The 22,461-nt window shown below is 62.0% G+C and overlaps 1 protein-coding gene across 1 annotated transcript in view; it reads left to right on the top strand.

The window, feature by feature from the left end:
- The first annotated feature begins 5,191 nt into the window (after positions 1–5,191).
- LOC131591059 (host cell factor 1-like) overlaps positions 5,192–22,461 on the top strand; it is a 17,630-nt gene continuing 360 nt past the window's right edge. Inside the window, exons 1-16 of the mRNA XM_058861486.1 lie at positions 5,192–5,319; positions 6,119–6,556; positions 8,551–8,777; positions 9,523–9,671; positions 10,924–11,084; positions 12,629–12,837; positions 14,443–14,527; positions 14,764–14,870; positions 15,373–15,552; positions 16,644–16,928; positions 17,046–17,068; positions 17,982–18,203; positions 19,232–19,429; positions 20,847–21,077; positions 21,807–21,911; positions 22,409–22,448. Coding sequence (XP_058717469.1) covers positions 8,570–8,777; positions 9,523–9,671; positions 10,924–11,084; positions 12,629–12,837; positions 14,443–14,527; positions 14,764–14,870; positions 15,373–15,552; positions 16,644–16,928; positions 17,046–17,068; positions 17,982–18,203; positions 19,232–19,429; positions 20,847–21,077; positions 21,807–21,911; positions 22,409–22,448 — 2,203 coding nt within the window. The 5' untranslated portion in view covers positions 5,192–5,319; positions 6,119–6,556; positions 8,551–8,569. The remainder of the gene's footprint in view (positions 5,320–6,118; positions 6,557–8,550; positions 8,778–9,522; positions 9,672–10,923; positions 11,085–12,628; positions 12,838–14,442; positions 14,528–14,763; positions 14,871–15,372; positions 15,553–16,643; positions 16,929–17,045; positions 17,069–17,981; positions 18,204–19,231; positions 19,430–20,846; positions 21,078–21,806; positions 21,912–22,408; positions 22,449–22,461) is intronic.

The raw sequence follows: 22,461 nt of genomic DNA, 5'->3' as shown, positions 1-22,461 counted from the left end.
ACCCCCCCCACAACGCCTCCCCCCCGCCCCCAACTCCCCCCCTCCTCGCCCCCAACCTTTCACCGGGCAGTGTGGGGGAGGGGGAACCCACCCCGACTCCCCCCTCCCCCCAAAAAAAGCCCCCCCACCCCCCCCTCTCTGGGGTTTCCCATCCCCCTCCCATCCCCCTCCCCCACCGCGCGTCCCCCCGGGATTTTTATTACGACAAGCACAGCGAGGGACCCCCCCCGACCCCCCCAATTTGCACTTTTAGAGGGGAGGGGGGGTCTCACAGGGCCCCCCTGGAGGTTGGGCGGGGTTTGGGGGAGGGGCGGGGTTGTTTTGGGGGAGGGGGAGGGGTCGCGTCTTCCCCCCTCCCCCGGCGCCGCTTTTCTCGTTCTTCCAGTTCCGTTTTCCGCCCGTGGGAACCATTTGCACTATGGGGGAGGGGAGGGGGCGGGGCCGGGATCCGGCCGGCGGCCAATGGGGAGCGGCGCTGCTCAGAAAGGGGTGGGGCCGAAGCCGCGGCCAATCGGGGGGGCAGGGATCCAGCGTGGAGCCAATCAGGAGAAGGGGGCGTGGTGTCAGGGTGTGGGTGTGGAGCCAATCAGGAGGAGCGGAGGGTTCAGCCGGGATTCCGGGCTGAGCCAATCAGGAGCGGCGCTGGGCAGGGGTGGGATCCGGTGTGGAGCCAATCAGGAGCGACTGAGGAGGAGGGGTCTGGTGTTGAGCCAATCAGGCAAGATTTTATTGGGGGTCGGATTTCGAGCCAATCAGCAGCTACCGGTCTGGGCGGGATCCGGTGTCAGGAGCCAATCAGGAGGGGCGGGATCAGGAGGGGGTGGGGCCTGGCCTTCGGCCAATGGGGGCGGCTCTGTAGGGGCAGGATCTGGTGTGGAGCCAATCAGGAGGGGCGGGATCAGGCCTGGAGCCAATCAGGAGCCGCGATTCCGGAGGGGGAGCAGAAGGGGGTGGGGAGGATTCGGGATCTCCCCGCTCGGAGGCGTGGCCGAGTCAGGAGCCAATCAGGGAGCGGGCGGAGTCGGCGCCGTCCAATTAGGGCTGAGATCCTGTGGGGGCGGGGCCCGGCCGGGATCCAATCAGGAGTGGTTTGGATTGGAGGGGCGGGTCCAGCCCCCGCCCAATGGGGTCGCTCCGTGCTGGGGGCGGGATCCGGTGGTGGCCAATCAGGAGAGGCCATGGGCGTGGTGGGAGCCAATCAGGAGCGAGGGTGAGATCCAGTCAAGAGCCAATCAGGAGCGAGCATGGGGGGAGCTGGGATCCAGTCTGGAGCCAATCAGAATGGAGGGCGGGATCCGGTACAGAACCAATCGTGATCGAGCTGGGCGGGGCTGGGATCTGCTCCAGAGCCAATCAGAGTTCACCGTGGGTGGAGCCGGGATCCAGCCGGGAGCCAATCAGAAACGAGGGTGGGATGTGAGCGGGAACCAATCAGGAGCGGGCTGGGATCTGGTCCAGAGCCAATCAGGAGCGAGCACGGGGCGATCCATTTGACCTTTGGGGGGGAGATGGGGGCTGGTTGTCCCGCCCCTCCCCCACTCATTCCCCCTCCCCCCAATTCCCATCCCGGGGTGGGGGAGGGGTCCCCATCCTGCACTTTACCCACTCGGGGGGGGGAGGGGTCGGGGTCACCCCCCCCTTGTGCCCCCCCCGTTCTTCCATCGCCCCTCCCCCACCCCCGGGGGGTCCCCACCCCCCCCGGCTCCTCACGGCAATAAGGGGGGGGAGGGGCAGCCAGAGAGAGCAACCCCCAACAGAGGGGGGGGGAGGGGCCCGTGTGGGGGGAGGGGTCCCGACTTGAGTGGGGGGAGGGGAGAGAAGGGGGGCGGCCACCACCGTATGGGGGGGGTGGGGTCTGAATTTCGGGGGGGTGGGGCTTTGCCCCTCCCCCCTCCCCCTCCCCCCCCCCACCTATTTATTCTCTCGAGACGTTTTTGCCTTATAAAGTTCCGGAAAAGCCCCCTCGGTGTCGGTTCTTTTTGGGGGGGGGGGCGGGGGGGGGGAGGGGCGGTGGGGGGCGGGGAGAGAAGGTGTTGAGGGGGGGGCGGGGGTCTCACAGCGCCGCCCCCCCCTTCACTTTCCCCTCCCCCACTTAAACCCCCCCCCCAAAAAAACAACAACAACAAAAACAACAACAACGATCCCCCCCCCCCGGGTCTGTGTCTGTGCTGCTGCTGCTGCTGCTGCGCGTGATCCAGCGATTATAAATCTGTGTAACCCTCTGCCGCCTCCGCCGCTTCTTTGGCTCCGCTCACGGATCCCCCGGGATCCCCCCCGGGATCTCCCGTCAGGGATTCCCCCGGCATCCCCCTCAAATCCCTCCCAGATCCCCCCGGATCCCCCGGGATCCCCCCCGGGATCTCCCGTCAGGGATTCCCCCGGCATCCCCCTCAAATCCCTCCCAGATCCCCCCCGGGATCCCCCCCCAGGATCCCCCCGGATCTCCCGTGGATCCCCCCGGATCCTCCTCTGGATTCCCCCAGGATCCCCCTCAAATCCCTCCCAGATCCCCCCCGGGATCCCCCCTGGATTCCCCCTGGGATCCCCCCCCCGGATCCTCCTCTGGATCCCCCCGGGATCCCCCTCAAATCCCCCCAGATCCCCTCAGGATCCCCCCCTGGATTCCCCCCAGGATCCCCCTGGATCCCCCCCAGGATCCCCCTCAAATCCCTCCCCACAAAACCAAACCCCACCCCTCCCCACCTTGGGACCCCCTCCTGGGTGGATCTGGTGGATCCCGGATCCCCAGGTGAGTTTGGGGATCTCAGGTGGGATTTGGGATCTTCCCAGGTGGATTTTGGGGTTCCCAGGTGCTGATTTTGGGGTCTTCAGGTGGGATTTGGGATCTTCCCAGGTGGGTTTTGGATCTTCCCAGGTGGATTTGGGATCCCCAGGTGGGATTTGGGATCTTCCCAGGTGCGTTTGGGATCTTCCAAAAAAAACCAGGTGGGTTTTGGGATCTTCCCCAGGTGAGCTTGGGATCTTCCCCAGGTGAGTTTGGGATCGTCCCCAGGTGGATTTCAGGTACCCAGGTGCATTTTGGATCTATCCAGGTGGGTTTTGGATCCTGGGTGGATTTGGGATCCTCCCGGGTGGATTTTGGGGGTTCCAGGTGCTGAATTTGGAGTCCCCAGGTGGAGTTTGGGGTTCTCAGGTGGATTTTGGGGTTCCCAAGTGCTGAATTTGGGGTCCCCAGGTGGATTTTGGGGTTCCCCGGTGGATTTTGGGGTTCCCAGGTGGATTTTGGGGTTCCCAGGTGCTTTTTGACCGTGCAGGTGTTGATTTTGGGCTCTCCCCAGGTAGCTTTGTGTCTGCCCAGGTGCATTTGGGTTCCCCCATTTGAGGCTTTGGGTCCTTGGCTGTGGATTTCGGGTTCCTACAGGTGGATTTTGGGGTCTCTGGGTAGATTTTGACCCCCCCAGGTGGATTTGGGTCCCCTCAGGTGGATTTGGGACCCCCCAGGTGGATTTGGGACCCCCCAGGTGGATTTGGGTCCCCCCCAGGTGGATTTGGGACCCCCCAGGTGGATTTGGAACCCCCAAGGTGGATTTGGGACCCCCCAGGTGGATTTGGGACCCCCCAGGTGGATTTGGGTCCCCCCAGGTGGATTTGGGTCCCCCCAGGTGGATTTGGGTCCCCCCAGGTGGATTTGGGTCCCCCCAGGTGGATTTGGGTCCCCCCAGGTGGATTTGGGTCCCCCCAGGTGGATTTTGGATGCCCCCGATGCGTTTTGGGGTCCCCGGATGTTGATTTTGGGGTCCTCGGGGGGATTTTGGGGCGCATCCAGGATCTTCCCGCCAGATCCCCTGGATGACGTCACTGAATCCCCTCCGATGACGTCACTGGACCAGACAGGTGTTCCCCCCCACCCTTCCCCCCCCCTTCAGCCCTCAGGAGTGTCCTGGCAGCTGTGACGTCACACCGCGACACCGTTCGCGCGTACTACGTCATCACCCCAATGACGTCATCGCGAGAGCGGGGCGGGGAAAAGGCGCTCAGGCCCCGCCCCTTTTCCCGCCTCCGTGAGGGGCGGTTCCGCCACGCTCAAGATGGCGCCGTTGCCACGGTAACCGCGAAGGGGGCGGAGCTTCCGCCACACCAAAAATGGCGGCGGGGGCGGGACTGGGGAGGCCGCTAAAATATCACTGGGATGGAACTGGGAGGAACTGGGAGGGACTGGGAGCTCCAGCATTCCCGCCAAAAAAACCCTGGAGCCCCCAGACTCATTTTGTGACCGGGGGGGCTCAAATCCTCTCTCAAATGGGACCCCAAAGCACCGGATCCTCCTCCAGGACACCTCGGGGGTGGCTCCTGGTCACACCTGGGGGTTTTATTGTCACATTTGGGGGTTTTATTGTCACACCTGGGGGTTTTATTGTCACAATTGGGGGTTTCTTATCACACCTGGGGGCTGTTTCACCCCAAAACTCCCTCAATCCTCCTCAAAACCTCCCCAAACGCCGGCACCTTCACCCCGAACCCCTTGGTGACACTCCCCTCCCTCCTCCTCTCCTCTCCCCACCCGCTCTGGAGCATTTTGGAGTCCCGGAAGAGCAAAACTGGGGCGAAAAGCGCCAAATTCGGGTGTTGGAAGAAAAATCCGTTACGAGAAAGGCGGAGAAAGCGCATGCGCAAGGAGGAGGCGGAGCCGCGCATGCGCCGATTCGCTCAGCGCGGCCGCGCACGCGCAGTGCGCGCCGGAGCCGTTAAGCGCCACCATCCGGGGCCTGGCGGGCGCCATCTTTGTGGCGGGTGGAGGAGACGCGTCCAAAATGGCGGCTCCCAAGCGCCAGTAGCCGGCGCGGCGGGCGGGCCTTTCTCAGCTTTGTGCGCGGCGGCGGAGGCCCGGAGCGAGCGGCGGCGGCGGCGGAAAGCGGCGCTCGGGGTCGGCGGGCGGCGGGTGGCTGCAGGTGCGGAGAGGCGGCGGAGCGGCGCGGAGAGCGGCGCATCCGGGTCCCGCGGCCGCCGCCATCTTGGGCCGCCGCGGAGCTGAGGGCTCCCGCCTGCGCCATCTTGGGGCGCCGCATCGGGGCTGTCCCGGAGGGGGGACGAGAGGAGGGGGCGGCCGGGCCTGAGCGAAGAGCGCGCGGAGCCGCCAAAGCTCCGCTTGCGTCCCGGGCAGGCGCCGCCATCTTGCGCGCGCGGCGAGGAGGAGGAAGAGGAGGAGGAGGAGGAGGAAGATCCGGGCACCGGGCGGCGCCATCTTGGACCCCCCCCTTCCCACAGAGCGCGCCGCCATCTTGTGACCCCTCCCCCCGCGCAGCCGGGCACCGGCCGCTCCGCCGCCTTGGAGCCTCTGCGGTAGCGGAGCCGCACCCGGTAAGGGCGGAACGAAGCGAAGAGCGGCGGGAGGGAGGGGAGGGAGCGCGGGGGCTCCGTGGGGGCCGACACCGATCACGGGTTCCGCCGGATGGGCGGCGCCATCTTGGGAGGGGACGTGCGGGGTGTCATGGCGGCGCCGTGCCCCGACATCCGGGTCCTTCCCCCCTTCCACCGCCCCCGGGGCGCCATCCTGGGAGGGGCCGCCGCATCCGGGGCCCGCGCGCCGCCATCTTGAGCGTCCGGGGGGGGTTTTTGGGGGGCGATGGCATCGCCGGGGGTCCCCGAACCGTTTGAGTCGCTCGGAACCGCGGGGCTGTGAGGCCTCAGAGCGGCCCGTTAACCCCGGGGGGGCGGTGGGGAAAGCGGGAGCGCCCCGGGGTAGAGGAAGAGGAGGGAGGAGGAGGAGGAGGAGGGGGCGCGGTTCGCGGAGGAGGCGGTACCCAAGGAGAGGCGGGGCGCCCAAGATGGCGGCGCCCATGGCGGGTTGAGTGCTCCGTACAGCGCAGCGCCGCCGGGAAACGGGCCGTGCCGCCCGCAGCCAGGCCGCGGGGGATTCGGTGTGTGCGGGGGGACGAGGCCGGGAGTGTCGGGGAGCGATTATGGGGCCGCGGGGAGGCTGCGAGGGGGCGGCACCGGGAGATGGCGGCGCTCGGGGTGGGGGGGGGCGAGAAGTGGGGAACCCGCGTAAAAGGCGGGATTGGGGGGGCGGCCCCTTTAAGAGGCGGGTGAAGTGGGCGTGGTCACGCCCTTCCGTGACCACGCCCCCTCCGTTGGCGCCATGGCCGCGCCCCTTCAGGCGGCTCCGTACAATCCTCCCCGCGCCCCTCCGCCGTTCGCGCCGGCCCCGCCGCCACCGGGCCCGGTCCGGAGGCCACCGAGATGACGGTGAAACTCCTCCCGGTCCCCCCCACAAAATGTCGCCGCCTCCTCCCTTCCCACCCTCCCCACAATGTCGCCCCCCGTCCGCGGCCAAGATGGCGCCGCCCGGGTCCGGAGGGGGCGTGTCCGCGCCGGCCCCGCCCCCTCCCGTCGCTTCCCGCCCACCCTCGGCGGCCGCCGGACACAGGCGCAAGATGGCGGCTCCCAGGGCGGCGTGAGGGGCCGCCGCCGTCGCGCTCTGCCCGCAGCCGCAGCCCCGCGCCGGGAGCCGCAGCAGCCGCGTCACCCCCGGAGCCGCCGCCGGGAATCGGGGAGCGGCCGAGGGCCGGGAGGGGGAGGCGGCCGCGGGGCCGCGGTGAGCGGGGGGGGCGGCGGTGGGGGGGGAGGAGGCGGCCGCCATTTTCCGCCCGGGCAGAGACAAGATGGCGGCGCGCAGGGGCCTGAGGGGGGGGGGAGGGGAGCGTGAGGGGAGGGGCAGGGCCGGGGGGGGGGGTTGGGCAGTGGGGGGGGCGGCAATAACTGAGGGGGGGTCACGGCCTGAGGGGGGAATTTGGGGAGGGGGGAATTTGGGGAGGGGGTTCGGGTTCGGTCTGAGGGGGGAATTTGGCGGGAGGAGGGGTTTGACACCGGGGGGGGGGGCAAGGCCTGAGGGTGAATTTGAGGGGGGGGAGGGAAATGAAGCTTAAGGGGGGGGGTAAATATTGTGGGGAGGGGGTTTGGGTTAAAGGGGGGGTCACGGTGTGAGGGGGGGGCTAATTAAGAGGTGACATAATGGAGAAAGTAATTAACGGGGAGGAATAAATGCCCCCCTCCCCCTCGGACTGGCTCCTCCCCGATTGTCACACCCCCTGTGGTGATGGGGGGGGGTAATTAACTCCTTCGGGTTAATTGCGGGGAGGGGAGGGGGCGGCGTAATTAAACATTTATTGGGTGGGGGGGCGCGTCAAACCCTTGTGAGGGGGGAGGGGTTGGAGGTGACCCTGGAGATTTGGGGACCCCTCCCCAAAATATGAGGGGGGGTCTCTGTATCCAAACCCCCCCTTTGTCCCTCTGGGGGGGTCAGTGTCAATGGGGGGGGGTTTGGGGTGTCCCCCACACCTGAACCCCCCCCAGCAGAGACAGTGAGGGGGGGTCTGGTCATTTTGGGGGGGCTCTGGTGATTTTAGGGGTTTTTTTGGGGTGTCCCCTGTGTTTGACCCCCCCCCAGGACAGGTGGGGGGGGGTCACTGTCAGCGAGGGGGGGGGTTTAGGTAAATTTTGGGTTTTTTGGGGTATCCTCCCCGTGACCCCCCCAGGACAGGCAGCAGGGGGGGTTCAGTGTCCCTGACAGGGGTTTTTAGGTAATTTTGGGCATTTTTGGGTTCTCCCCCCCTCTAACCCCCCCCAGGACAGGCCGTGTGTGGGGGTCACTGTCACTAACAGGGGTTTTTAGGTCAATTTTGGGCATTTTTGGGTTCTCCCCCCCCTCTAACCCCCCCCAGGACAGGCAGCAGGGGGGTGTCACTGTCACTAAAGGGGGTTTTTAGGTAATTTTGGCCATTTTTGGGTTCTCCCTCACCTCTAACCCCCCATGTCCCCCCCAGAACAGGCAGTGAGGGGGTTCAGTGTCACTGACAGGAGTTTTTAGGTTAATTTTGTGCATTTTTGGGTTCTCCCCCCCCTCTAATCCCTCTTGTCCCCCCCCAGGACAGGCAGTGAGGGGGTTCAGTGTCCCTAACAGGGTTTTTTAGGTCAATTTTGGCCATTTTTGGGGTATCCCCCCCCCTAACCCCCCCTGTCCCCCCCAGGACAGGCAGTGAGGGGGGGTCACTGTCACTCACAGGGATTTTTAGGTGATTTTGGGCATTTTTGGGTCACTCCCCCACATCTAACCCCCCCCAGGACAGGCAGCAGTGTCACTAAAGGGGGTTTTTAGGTAATTTTGAAGGTTTTTGGGTTCTCCCCCCCTCTAACCCCCCGTGTCCCCCCCAGGACAGGCAGTGGGGGGTGGGTCAGTGTCACTGAGGGGGAATTTTTAGGTCAATTTGGGGTTTTTTGGGTTATACCCCATATTTAACCTCCCATGTCCCCCCCAGAACAGGCAGCAGGGGGGGTTCAGTGTCCCTGACAGGGATTTTTAGGTAATTTTGGGCATTTTTGGGTTCTAACCCCCCCTGTCCCCCCCAGCACAGGCAGTGATGGGGGGGTCACTGTCACTAACAGGGATTTTTAGGTGATTTTGGGCATTTTTGGGTTCTAACCCCCCCTGTCCCCCCCAGGACAGGCAGCAGGGGGGGTTCAGTGTCCCTGACAGGGATTTTTAGGTGATTTTGGGCATTTTTGGGTTCTAACCCCCCCTGTCCCCCCCAGGACAGGCAGCGGGGGACGCATGGCAGGCCTGGGCGGGGGGGGGTCCCCTCCTCGGGCCCCCCCGGGCCCCCCCGCGCTGCAGCCCCGCTGGAAGCGGGTGGTGGGCTGGGCTGGGCCGGTGCCACGGCCCCGGCACGGCCACCGAGCCGTGGCCATCAAGGAGCTGATCGTGGTCTTCGGGGGGGGCAACGAGGGCATCGTGGATGAGCTGCACGTCTACAACACAGGTGGGGCTGGGGGGGCACCTGGGGGCACCTGGGGGGGGATTGGGGACAGGGGGGGCACAGGTGGGGCTGGGGGGGCACCTGGGGGGGGGATTGGGGATGGGGGGCCACCTGGGGGGGTGGGATTTGGGATGGGGGGGCACAGGTGGGGCTGGGGGGGATTGGGTATTGGGGTGGGGCTGGGGAGGGCACCTGGGGGGGCTGGATTTGGGACAGGGGACACTGGGGGGGCATCTGGGGGGTGGCATTGGGCATTGGGGGGGCACAGGTGGGGCTGGGGGGCACCTGGGAATGGGATTTGGGATAGGGGGCACTGGGGGGGTTCCTCATCCCGATGATTTTTGGGCTCATTCTGGGTGTCCCCTGATGATTTTGGGGTTCATTCTGGGTGTCCCCGGGTGTCCCCACAGCCACCAACCAGTGGTTCATCCCAGTGATTTTGGGGTTCATTCTGGGTGTCCCCAATGATTTTTGGGGTTCATTCTGGGTGTCCCTGATGATTTTGGGGTTCATTCTGGGTGTCCCCAATGATTTTGGGGTTCACCCCGGGTGTCCCTGATGATTTTGGGGTTCACCCCGGGTGTCCCCGATGATTTTGGGGTTCACCCCGGGTGTCCCTGATGATTTTGGGGGTTCACCCCGGGTGTCCCTGATGATTTTGGGGTTCACCCCGGGTGTCCCTGATGATTTTGGGGTTCACCCCGGGTGTCCCTGATGATTTTGGGGTTCACCCCGGGTGTCCCCACAGCCACCAACCAGTGGTTCATCCCGGCCGTGCGGGGGGACATCCCCCCGGGCTGCGCCGCCTACGGCTTCGTGTGCGACGGGACGCGGCTGCTGGTGTTCGGGGGCATGGTGGAGTACGGCAAGTACAGCAACGACCTCTACGAGCTGCAGGTACCCCCCTGAGACCCCTCCCCAAACTGGGGCCACCCCCTGAGACCCCTCCCCGAATTGGGGTCACCCCCTGGGAACCACCCCCCAAACTGGGGTCACCCCCTGGGAACCACCCCCCAAACTGGGGTCACCCCCCTGAGACCCCTCCCCAAACTGGGGCCACCCCCCGAGACCCCTCCCCAAACTGGGGCCACCCCCTGGGAACCCCTCCCCAAACTGGGGCCACCCCCCGAGACCCCTCCCCAAACTGGGGTCACCCCCCGAGACCCCTCCCCAAACTGGGGTCACCCCCTGGGAACCACCCCCCAAATCAGGGCTGACACCTGGGACCCCTCCCAGAACAGGGGAGACACCTGGGAACCACCCCCCAAATGAGGGAGACCCCTGGGACCCCTCCCCAAATTGGGGTCACCACCTGGGAACCACCCCTCAGAACAGGGAGACCCCTGGGACCCCTCCCCAAATTGGGGTCACCACCCTGGGACCCCTTCCTAGAACAGGAGAGACCCCCAGGAGCTGCCCCCCAAATCAGGGAGACTCCTGGGACCCCTCCCCAAATGAGAGAGACCCCCAGGACTCCTCCCCAAATACTCCAGAACTCCCCCAAACCATGGGTGACCCCCTGGGACCACCCCAAAACACTCCTGGACCCTCTGAGACCACCCCGAAACACCTCGGGACCCCCTGGGATCACCCCAAAATACCTTGGGACCCCCTGGGATCACCCCAAAATACCTTGGGACCCCCTGGGACCACCCCAAAACACCTGGGGACCCCCTGGGACCGCCCCAAAACACCTCAGGACCCTCTGGGATCACCCCAAAACACTCCTGGACCCTCTGAGACCACCCCAAAACACCTGGGGACCCCCTGAGATCCCCCCAAAACACTCCTGGACCCTCTGAGACCACCCCAAAACACCTGGGGACCCCCTGGGACCACCCCAAAACACCTTGGGACCCCCTGGGACCACCCCAAAACACCTTGGGACCCCCTGGGATCACCCCAAAACACCTGGGGACCCCCTGGGATCACCCCAAAACACCTGGAGACCCCCTGGGACCACCCCAAAACACCTTGGGACCCCCTGGGATCACCCCAAAACACCTGGGGACCCCCTGAGACCACCCCAAAACACCTTGGGACCCCCTGGTACCTCTGAACCCCCCCTGGTTTTGGGGTCCCCCATCCCCCTGGGTACCCCCCAATGCCAGACCCCTCCCCAAATCCCAAATCCCCCTCCCCATTTCAGGCCTCCAGGTGGGAGTGGAAGCGGCTGAAGGCGAAGACCCCCAAGAATGGACCCCCCCCTTGCCCCCGGCTGGGCCACAGCTTCTCCCTGGTGGGCAACAAGTGTTACCTGTTTGGGGGGCTGGCCAACGACAGCGAGGACCCCAAAAACAACATCCCCAGGTATGGGGCACCCCAAATCTAAACAGAATTCTCGCTGCAAAACACAGCCCAAAAAAATCCCCAAATTTGTGGGGTAAAACCTTTCAAATCTACGGGATAAATCTTAAATTTATGGGGTAAAACCTTTCAAATCTACGGGATGAATCCTAAATTTATGGGGTAAAACCTTTCAAATCTACGGGATAAATCCTAAATTTATGGGGTAAAGCCTTTTAAATCTATGGGATAAATCCCAAATTTATGGGGTAAAACCTTTTAAATCTATGGGATAAATCCCAAATTTATGGGGTAAAACCTTTCAAATTTATGGGATAAATCCCAAATTTGTGGGGTAGGATCTTCCAAATCTATAGGGTACATCCCAGATATATTGGGTAAAAGTTTCTAAATTTATGGGGTAAAATTTTCTTAATCTATGGGGGAAAATTCTCTAAGTTCGTGGTGTAAAACTTTCTAAATCTGTGAGGTAAATCCCAAATTTGTGGGGTAAAAGTTTTTAAATCTGTGGGGATAAAATTGTCTGAATTTATGGGGTAAAACCTTTTCTAATCTATGGGGCAAACCCCAAATCCATGGGGGATTTATGGATCTTTGATATTGGTACAGGGGGATTTTGGGGATTTTTAGGGGGTTTTGTGAGGCTTTTGGGAGTTTTTTGGGGATTTTGAGGGTTTTAGGTGGTTTGGGATCGTTTTGGGTGCATTTTAGGGGATATAAGAACTCTTTTAAGAACATCTCATATCCCCAAAATCCCTTTTAAACCAATCCCACAACCCCAAAACCCCTTTTAGGGGCTTCTTTGGGGTCTCCTGACCTTCTGAACCCCCTCCCCACACACCTGAACCATCCACAGGTGACTTTGGGACCATTTTGGGTCCATTTTATGGGGTTTAAGAATTCTTTTAAGAGCATCTCATATCCTTAAAAGCAGTTTTAAACCAATCCCACAACCCCAAAAACCCTTTTAGGGAAATCTCATGACTCCAGAACCCCTTTTAGGGGTTTCTTTGGGGTCTCCTGACTTTCTAAACCACCCCCAGGTGACTTTAAGACCATTTTGGATGCATTTTATGGGATTTAAGAACTACCCCACTACCCCAAAGTCCCTTTTAAACCAGCTCCACAAACCCCAAAAACCCTTTTAGGGAAATCTCATGACCCCAGAACCCCTTTTAGGGGTTTCTTTGGGGTCTCCTGATCTTCTGAACCACCCACAGGTGATTTAAAGACCATTTTGGGTGCATTTTATGGGATTTAAGGATCACCCTACATCCCCAAAGTGCTTTTTAAACCAATCCCACAACCCCAAAAACCTTTTTAGGGGAATGTCATGATCCTAAAAACCCCTTTAGGAGTTTCTTTGGGGTCTCCTGACCTTCTGAACCACCCACAGATGATTTTAAGACCATTTTGGGTGTGTTTTAAGTGATTTAAGAACCCTTTTAAGAACACCCCATATCCCCAAAACCCCTTTTAGGGCCACCCCACAACCCCAAAACCCCTTTTAGGATAATTTTAGGATCTCTAAGCTCATTTTCCCCCAGGTACCTGAACGATTTGTACGTTCTGGAGCTTCGCCCGGGCTCGGGGGTCCTGGCCTGGGACATCCCCATCACTTACGGGGTCCTTCCTCCTCCTCGGGAGTCGCACACGGCCGTGGTGTACACGGAGCGCGACGGGCGGCGCTCGCGCCTCGTCATCTACGGGGGCATGAGCGGCTGCAGGCTGGGGGATCTCTGGACCCTCGACATTGGTGAGGAGATTTTGGGGTTTTTTGGGATTTGTGGGATTTTTTTGGGATTTTTTTGGGATTTTTGGGGGATTTTTTTTGGGTTATTTTGGGATTTTTTTTGGATTTTTTGGGATTTTTTTCAGATTTTTGGGGGGATTTTTTCAGATTTTTTTTGGGATTTTTTTTAATTTTTTTGGGGATTTTTTTGGGTTTTTTTCAGATTTTTTGGGGATTTTTTATTTTGGATATTTTGGGGTTTTTAGGGGGTTTGGGGTCAGGGGAATGGGAGCATTGGTGGATATGGGGCCATGAGGGGCTGCAGGCTGGGGGATCTCTGGACCCTCGACATTGGTGAGGAGATTTTGGGGTTTTTTGGGATTTGTGGGATTTTTTGGGATATTTTTGGGATATTTTTTGGATTTTTTTGGGATTTTTTGGGATTTTTTTCAGATTTTTGGGGGGATTTTTTCAGATTTTTTTGGGGATTTTTTGGGATTTTTTTTTTATTTTTTGGGGGATTTTTTTTTTATTTTTTTTATTTTTTGGGGGTTTTTTCAGATTTTTTGGGATTTTTTTTTGTTTTGTTTTTTGGGGTTTTTAGGGGGTTTGGGGTCAGGGGAATGGGATCATAGGTGGATATGGGGTCATGAGCGGCTGCAGGCTGGGGGATCTCTGGACCCTCGACATCGGTGAGGAGATTTTGGGGTTTTTTGGGATTTGTGGGATTTTTTGGGGATTTTTTGGGGATTTTTTGGGGATTTTTTTGGGATTTTTTCAGATTTTTTTGGGGATTTTTTCAGATTTTTTTGGGGATTTTTTGGGGATTTTTTTGGGATTTTTTTTGGGATTTTTTTATTTTTTGGGGGATTTTTTTGGGTTTTTTTCAGATTTTTTGGGTTTTTTTTTTTTTTTTTTTTTTTTGTTTTTTGGGGTTTTTAGGAGGTTTGGGGTCAGGGGAATGGGATCATTGGTGGATATGGGGCCATGAGGGGTTTTAGGCTGGGGGATCTCTGGACCCTCAACATCAGTGAGGGAATTTTTGGGATTTGTGGGATTTTTTAGGATTTTGGGGGGGGGTTTGTGGGGTTTTTTGGGATTTTTTGGGATTTTTTTTTGGGTTTTTTTGGGTTTTTTTTGGGTTTTTTTGGGTTTTTTAGGGATTTTTTGGGAGCTTTTTAGGGTTTTTAGGGGTTTGGGGTCAGGGACATGCCAGAACTGGGTGCTCAGGGAGACATTTCTTTACATTTTTAAGAGTTTTGGGGCCATTTCCTCACATTTTGGGGCAATTTCCTCATGTTTTGGGACAATTTCCTCACATTTTGGGGCTGTTTTTTCACATCCTGGGTGATTTTGGGGTCATTTTTTCACATTTTGGGGCCATTTTTTCACATTTTGGGGCCATTTTTTCACATTTTGGGACCGTTTCCTCACATTTTGGGGCCGTTTTTTCACATTTTGGGGCCATTTTTTCACATTTTGGGATCATTTTTTCACATTTTGGGACCATTTCCTCACATTTTGGGGCCGTTTTCTCACATTTTGGGGCCATTTTTTCACATTTTGGGGTCATTTTTTCACATTTTGGGGCCATTTCCTCACATTTTGGGGGGTTTTGGGGTCTTTCAGAGACGCTGACCTGGAACAAGCCGAGCCTGAGCGGGGTCGCTCCCCTCCCCCGCAGCCTCCACTCAGCCACCACCATCGGCAACAAGTGAGTCTGGGGGCGACCCCCCCCAAAAAAAACCCCCAAATCCCCCCTTTGGGGGTCCCTTTGTGTCCCTGCCCCCTCCCCAGGGGGGGTTGGAGTCTTTAAATGGGGAATAATTTATTTTATTTTAATTTTTAATCGATACAAACGGTTCTGTGACCCCTAAAAAAATGGGAATTTTGGGGGGTGGGGGTCTCTGGGTGTCCCCCTGACCCCCCCTGACCTTTGCCCCCCCCCAGGATGTACGTTTTTGGGGGGTGGGTGCCCCTGGTGATGGACGACGTGAAGGTGGCGACGCACGAGAAGGAGTGGAAGTGCACCAACACCCTGGCCTGCCTCAACCTGGGTGAGGAGGGGGCTCGGGACCCCCAAAAGTGACCCCAAATCCACCCTAAAACACCCCAGATCTCAACTTGGGGGAGGAGGGGGCTTGGGACCCCCAAAACTGACCCCAAATCCATCTTGGGGCCCCCAAAAGTGACCCCAAATATTCCTAAAACCCACCCTAAAACACCTCAAATCTGAATGTGGGTGAGGAGGGGGCTCAGGACCCCCAAAACTGACCCCAAATTCACCCTAAAACACCCCAGATCTCAGCCTGGGTGAGGAGGGGGCTCAGGACCCCCAAAACTGACCCCAAATTCACCCTAAAACACCCCAGATCTCAGCCTGGGTGAGGAGGGGGCTCGGGACCCCCAAAAGAGCCCCCCAGACCCTTCTGTGACTCCCCCTGTGCCCCCCCAGACTCGATGGCGTGGGAGCCGCTGGTTCTGGAGACCCTCGAGGACCCCCAGACCCCTCCCCAAACCCCCCAAAACCCCCCTGTGACCCCCCCTGTGCCCCCCCAGACTCGATGGCGTGGGAGCCGCTGGTTCTGGAGACCCTCGAGGACAATGTGCCGCGGGCTCGCGCCGGGCACTGCGCCGTGGCCATCGCCACCCGCCTGTACATCTGGAGCGGGCGCGACGGCTACCGCAAGGCCTGGAACAACCAGGTGTGCTGCAAGGACCTGTGGTACCTGGAGACAGGTGAGCATGGGGGCTGCAAGGACCTGGGGGGGCTGGAACAACCAGGGGGGCTGCAAGGACCTGTGGTACCTGGAGACAGGTGAGCATGGGGGCTGCAAGGACCTGGGGGGGGGCTGGAACAACCAGGGGGGCTGCAAGGACCTGGGGGGGCTGGAACAACCAGGTGTGCTGCAAGGACCTGTGGTACCTGGAGACAGGTGAGCCTGGGGGCTGCGAGGACCTGGGGGGGCTGCAAGGACCTGGGGGGGACTGGAGACAGGTGAGCCTGGGGGCTGCAAGGACCTGGGGGGGCTGGAACAACCAGGGGGGCTGCAAGGACCTGTGGTACCTGGAGACAGGTGAGCATGGGAGGGTTGGGGATAATCTGTGTGTAACCCCATTGTAACCCCCATTGTAACCCGTGTGTAACCCCCATTGTAACCCCCATTGTAACCTGTGTGTAACCCGTGTGTAACCCGTGTGTAACCCCACTCTAACCCCATTTTTCCCCCCCCAGAGCGCCCCCCGGCGCCGGGCCGTGTAACCCCCATTGTAACCTGTGTGTAATCCCCATTGTAACCCCCATTGTAACCTGTGTGTAACCCGTGTGTAACCCGTGTGTAACCCCACTCTAACCCCATTTTTCCCCCCCCAGAGCGCCCCCTGGCGCCGGGCCGTGTAACCCCCATTGTAGCCTGTGTGTAACCCCCATTGTAACCCGTGTGTAACCTGTGTGTAACCTGTGTGTAACCCCCATTGTAACCCGTGTGTAACCCGTGTGTAACCCGTGTGTAACCTGTGTGTAACCCCCATTGTAACCCGTGTGTAACCCGTGTGTAACCCGTGTGTAACCTGTGTGTAACCCCATTTCCCCCCCCCCGCAGAGCGCCCCCCGGCGCCGGGCCATGTAACTCCCATTGTAACCCGTGTGTAACCCCCATTGTAACCCGTGTGTAACCCCCATTGTAACCCGTGTGTAACCCGTGTGTAACCCGTGTGTAACCTGTGTGTAACCCGTGTGTAACCTGTGTGTAACCCCCATTGTAACCCGTGTGTAACCCGTGTGTAACCCGTGTGTAACCTGTGTGTAACCCCATTTTTCCCCCCCGCAGAGCGCCCCCCGGCGCCGGGCCGCGTGCAGCTGGTCCGTGCTAACACCACGTCGCTGGAGGTGAGCTGGGGCGCGGTGCCCACGGCCGACTCGTACCTGCTGCAGCTGCAGAAGTACGAGCTGCCCGCCGCCCCCGCCCCTCCCCCCGTGCCCTCCGTGCCCGCCAACCCCCCCAAGAGCCCCGCCCCCGCCGCCCCCGCCCCTCCCCCCGCGCCCCCCGCCCTGCCCCAGCTCGGGGGGGTGGGGCTCACCCTGCTGGGCCCCGCCCCCGCCCCGCCCCCCGCCAGCGCCGCGGGGGTGGTGGGGGGAGGGGCTGCTGGGGGTGGGGGTGGGGCGGGGGGTGGGGCGGGGGGTGGGGGTGGGGCGGGTGGGGCGGTGGGCGCGGCCCCGCCCCCCCCCAGCGCCACCCTGCAGGTGCTGCCGGCGGCGGGGGGGGCGGGGCAGGTGGGGGCAGGAGGAGGCGGAGCCGCGGCGACAGCAGCGGGGACAGGGAGGGGACCTGGTGAGTGACACCGGGGGGGGGACATTGGGGGACATGGGGGGGACACTGGGGACATGGGGGGGACATTGGGGACATGGGGGGGACATTGGGAACATGGGGGGGACACTGGGGACATGGGGGGGACACTGGGGACACTGGGGAGGGGACCTGGTGAGTGACACCGGGGGGGGACACTGGGGGACATGGGGGGGACACTGGGGACATGGGGGGGACATTGGGGACATTGGGGACAGGGAGGGGACCTGGTGAGTGACACTGGGGGGGGACATTGGGGACATGGGGGGGGCATTGGGGACATGGGGGGACCTGGTGAGTGACACTGGGGGGGGACATTGGGGGGGACATTGGGGACATTGGGGACAGGGAGGGGACCTGGTGAGTGACACCAGGGACATGGGGGGGACATTGGGGACATTGGGGACATTGGGGAGGGGACCTGGTGAGTGACACCGGGGGGGGACATGGGGGACATGGGGGGGACACTGGGGACATTGGGGGACACTGGGGATGGGGGGGACATTGGGGACATTGGGGAGGGCATTGGGGACATGGGGGGACATTTGGGACATGGGGGGGACATTGGGGGGGGACACTGGGGACATGGGGGGGGTAAATGGGGACACCTGGGACATTGGGGGGGATATTGGGGGGACCTTTGGGACACGGGGGGGCACTTGGGGACATTGGGGAGGGCATTGGGGACATGGGGGGACACTGGGGACATTGGGGGGGATATTGGGGAGACCTTTGGGACACGGGGGGGCACTTGGGGACATTGGGGGGGGACACAGGGGGCGAGAAATTGGGACATGGGGGGGACACGGGGGGGCTCTGCAGGTGCCAGGGCTGACCCTCCCGTGTCCCCAATGTCCCCCCCGTGTCCCCAATGTCCCCCCAGGTGTGCCGGCGGTGCTGAAGGTGAGCGGGACCCCCGCGGGCACGGCGGGACCCCCGCTGGTCACCGTGCGCTCGGCCGGGCCCGGCAAGGCCCCGGTGACGGTGACATCGCTGCCCGCCGGCGTCAGGATGGTGGTGCCCAGCCAGAGCCCCCAGGGCACGGTGAGGGAGGGGACACACCTGGGGACAGGTGGGGGGTACCTGGGGACAGGTGAGGGGTACCTGGGGACAGGTGGGGGGTACCTGGGGGGTACCTGGGGACAGGTGGGGGGACACTTGGGGACAGGTGAGGGGTACCTGGGGACAGGTGAGGGGTACCTGGGGACAGGTGGGGACAGGTGGGGACAGGTGAGGGGTACCTGGGGACAGGTGGGGACAGGTGGGGACATCTGGGACAGGTGGGGGGTACCTGGGGACAGGTGGGGGGTACCTGGGGACAGGTGGGGTACCTGGAGGGTACTTGGGGACAGGTGGGGACAGGTGGGGGACACCTGGGGACAGGTGGGGGGACACTTGGGGACAGGTGGGGGGTACCTGGGGGGTACCTGGGGACAGGTGGGGACACTTTGGGACAGGTGGGGATAGGTATGGGACAGGTGGGGGACACTTGGGGACAGGTGGGGGGTACCTGGGGACAGGTGGGGGGTACCTGGAGGGTACCTGGGGACAGGTGGGGACATCTGGGACAGATGGGGACAGGTGGGGGACACTTGGGGACAGGTAGGGGGTACCTGGGGACAGGTGAAGGACAGGTGGGGGTCACCTGGGGTATACAGGGGAGGGGTCCTGGGGTCCCAGGTGTGTCCTCAGCTGTGACCTGCCATGCCCAGGTGTCCCCAGATGCACTCAGGTGTTCCCAGGTGTCCCCATGCCCAGCCCAGGTGTGTCCCCAGCTCCGCCCAGGTGTCCCCAGGTGTGTCCCCAGGCTCACCCAGGTGTCCCCAGGCTCACCCAGGTGTCCCCAGGTGTGTCCCCAGGCTCACTCAGGTGTCCCCAGGTGTCCCCAGGCTCACCCAGGTGTCCCTAGGTGCCCCCAGGTGTGTCCCCAGGTGCAGTCAGGTGTCCCCATGCCCAGCCCAGGTGCCCCCAGGTGTCCCCACAGCTGTCCCCAGGTGTCCCCAGCTCTCCCCAGGTGTCCCCAGGTGTCCCCAGGTGTCCCCAGGCTCACCCAGGTGTCCCTGTGCCCGCAGGTGATTGGCAGTAGCCCTCAGATGAGTGGCATGGCGGCGCTGGCGGCGGCGGCCGCGGCCACCCAGAAGATTCCGCCGGCGTCGGCGCCCACCGTGCTCAGCGTCCCCGCGGGGGCCACCATCGTCAAAACGGTGGCCGTCACCCCCGGGGCCACCACCCTGCCCGCCACCGTCAAGGTGGCCTCGTCACCTGTCATGGTACGGGGACACCCGGGGGATGGGGGTGGTGGCATTGTCACTCTGGTGTCACCATGGTGTCACCCAGGGGCTGGGGGTGGTGGTGGTGGCACTTTGGTGTCACCTTGGTGTCACCCAGGGGCTGGGGGTGGTGGTGGCACTTTGGTGTCACCAAGGGGTTGGGGTGGCACTGGTGTGGTGGTGGCACTGTCACCGTGGTGTCACCCAGGGGCTGGGGGTGGTGGCATTGTCACTCTGGTGTCACCGTGGTGTCACCCAGGGGTTGGGGGTGGTGGTGGTGGCACTTTGGTGTCACCTTGGTGTCACCCGGGGGATGGGGGTGGTGGCATTGTCACTCTGCTGTCACCTTGGCGTCACCCGGGGGCTGGGGGTGGTGGTGGCACTTTGGTGGCACTTCAGTGTCACCCAGGGGTTGGGGTGGTGGTGGCATTGTCACTTCAGTGACACTGTGGTGTCACCGGGGCCTTGGAGGGGCTGGGGTGGCACTGGGAGGCTCGAGGTGACACTGGGGTGACGCCAAGAGTCTTAGGGTGACACTGGGGGTCTCAAGGTGACACCGAGGGTCTCAGGGTGACCCTGGGGTGACCCTGGGAAGCTCAAGGTGGCACTGAGGTGACACTGAGGGGTCTCAGGGTGACACCAAGACTCTCAGGGTGACCCTGAGGTCACACCAGGGGTCTCGAGGTGACCCTGGGGTGACACCAGGGGTCTCAAGGTGACCCTGTGGTGACCCCATGGTGTCACCGAGAGTTTCAAGGTGATCCTAAGGGTTTCAAGGTGACCCTGAGGTGACACCAGAGGTCTCAAGGTGACCCTGAGGTGACCCTGAGGTTCTCAAGGTGACCCTGGGAGGTTCAAGGTGACGCCAAGAGTCTCAAGGTGACCCTGAGGTGACACCAGGGGTCTCAAGGTGACCCCGAGAGTCTCAAGGTGACCCTGAGGTGACCCCATGGTGTCACCAAGAGTCTCAAGGTGACCTCATGGGTCTCAAGGTGACCATGAGGGTCTCAAGGTGACCCCAAGAGTCTCAGGGTGACCATGAGGTGCCACCATCACCCTCACGAGCGTCCCACCCATGTCCCCCCGTGTCCCCCAATGTCCCCCCATGTCCCCCCATGTCCCACCCATGTCCCTCCTGTGTCCCCTGGTGTCCCCCCCAATGTCCCCCCCGTGTCCCCCCGGTGTCCCCCCATGTCCCCTGGTGTCCCCCTGTGTCCCCCCCCATGTCCCCCCATGTCTCACCCATGTCCCCCCATGTCCCCTCATGTCCCACCCATGTCCCGCCCGTGTCCCCTGGTGTCCCCCCCGTGTCCCCCTGTGTCCCCTGGTGTCCTCCCCGTGTCCCACCCATGTCCCCCCGGTGTCCCCTGGTGTCCCCTGGTGTCCCCCCCGGTGTCCCCCGGTGTCCCCACCCCAGGTGAGCAACCCGGCCACGCGGATGCTGAAGACGGCGGCCGCCCAGGTGGGCACGGCCGGGGGGTCCCCGGCGGCCACCAACGCGGCCACCAGGCCGATCATCACGGTGCACAAGTCGGGGACAGTGACGGTGGCCCAGCAGGCCCAGGTGGTCACCACCGTGGTCGGAGGGGTCACCAAAACCATCACCCTGGTCAAGAGCCCCATCTCGGTGCCGGGGGGCAGCGCCCTGGTGAGGGGGGACCCCGGTTTGGGGGGTCTTGGGGTGGGGGGGACCCCGGTTTGGGGGGTGGGGACACGGGGTTGGGGGTGCTGGGGGGTGGGGATACGGATTTGGGGGGTCTTGGGGAGGAGGGACCCCAATTTGGGGGTGGGGACACAGTTTGGGGGGTCTTGGGGTGTGGGGGACACAGTTTGGGGGGTCTTGGGGAGGAGGGACCCCGGTTTGGGGGAGTTGGGGAGGAGGGACCCCAATTTGGGGGGTCTTGGGGTGGAGGGGACCCCAGTTTGGGGGAGTTGGGGGTGGGGGGATCCCGATTTGGGGGTCTTGGGGTGTGGGGGACACAGTTTGGGGGGTCTTGGGGTGGGGGGGACCCCGGTTTGGGGGTGTTGGGGGGGTTTGGGGTCAGGGACACCTGGATTTGGGGACATTGGGAGGGTGGGCACCCAAATTTGGGGGGTCTTGGAATGGGGGGGACACAGATTTGGGGATTTGGGGGGTGGGGACATGGATTTGGGGGTCCTGGGGGGCTCTGGGTGTTGGGGGACCCCAATTTGGGGGGGGGGTCCTGGGTGGGTTTGGGGCTGTGTGGGAACCAAAGGGGGCACAACCCCAAATTCCCCCCTCCTCTTTTTGGGGCCAAATTTGGGGGTCCCGGGGGCTTTCAAAGCCCTCAAAGGTCAGGATTTGGGGGTTCCCTTTTTTGGGGAGGGGTCTCTGAGCCCCCCATGGCCCCCCCAGATCTCCAACCTGGGCAAGGTGATGTCGGTGGTGCAGACGAAGCCGGTGCAGAGCTCGGCCGTGACCGGCCAGGCCTCGAGCGGCCCCGTCACCCAAATCATCCAGGTGACCCCTCCCCAAATCCATGAGAACCCCCAGAATCACAGAGACCCCTCCCCAAATCCATGAGACCCCCCAGAATCACAGAGACCCCTCCCCAAATCACAGAGAACCCCCAGAATCCATGAGACCCCTCCCCAAAATCACAGAGACTCCCTAAAATCCCTGAGAACCCCCCAAAATCCCCCCCTCGGCCGGCACCGGCCAGGCCTCGAGCGGCCCCGTCACCCAAATCATCCCCGAGACCCCTCCCCAAATCACTGAGACCCCTCCCCAAATTCCTGAGAACCCCCAGAATCACAGAGACCCCTCCCCAAATCCATGAGACCCCTCCCCAAATCCCTGGGACCCCCCCTAAAACCACTCCAGGACCCTCCCCAGCCCCCCACTGACCCCAAACCCCCTCCCCATGAACCCTCCCCCACAAAATGACCCCTCCCCACCCTCGACTGACCCCTCCCCCCAATGACCCCTCCCCCCCTGACTGACCCCTCCCCCCGCAGACCAAGGGCCCCCTCCCCCCCCTGACTGACCCCTCCCCCCGCAGACCAAGGGA

Source organism: Poecile atricapillus, chromosome 37 (assembly GCF_030490865.1).
Source record: "Poecile atricapillus isolate bPoeAtr1 chromosome 37, bPoeAtr1.hap1, whole genome shotgun sequence".
Taxonomy (NCBI): Eukaryota; Metazoa; Chordata; class Aves; order Passeriformes; family Paridae; genus Poecile; species Poecile atricapillus.
The sequence above is the reverse complement of the archived record's forward strand: the minus strand, read 5'-3'. Positions and strand labels throughout refer to the sequence as shown.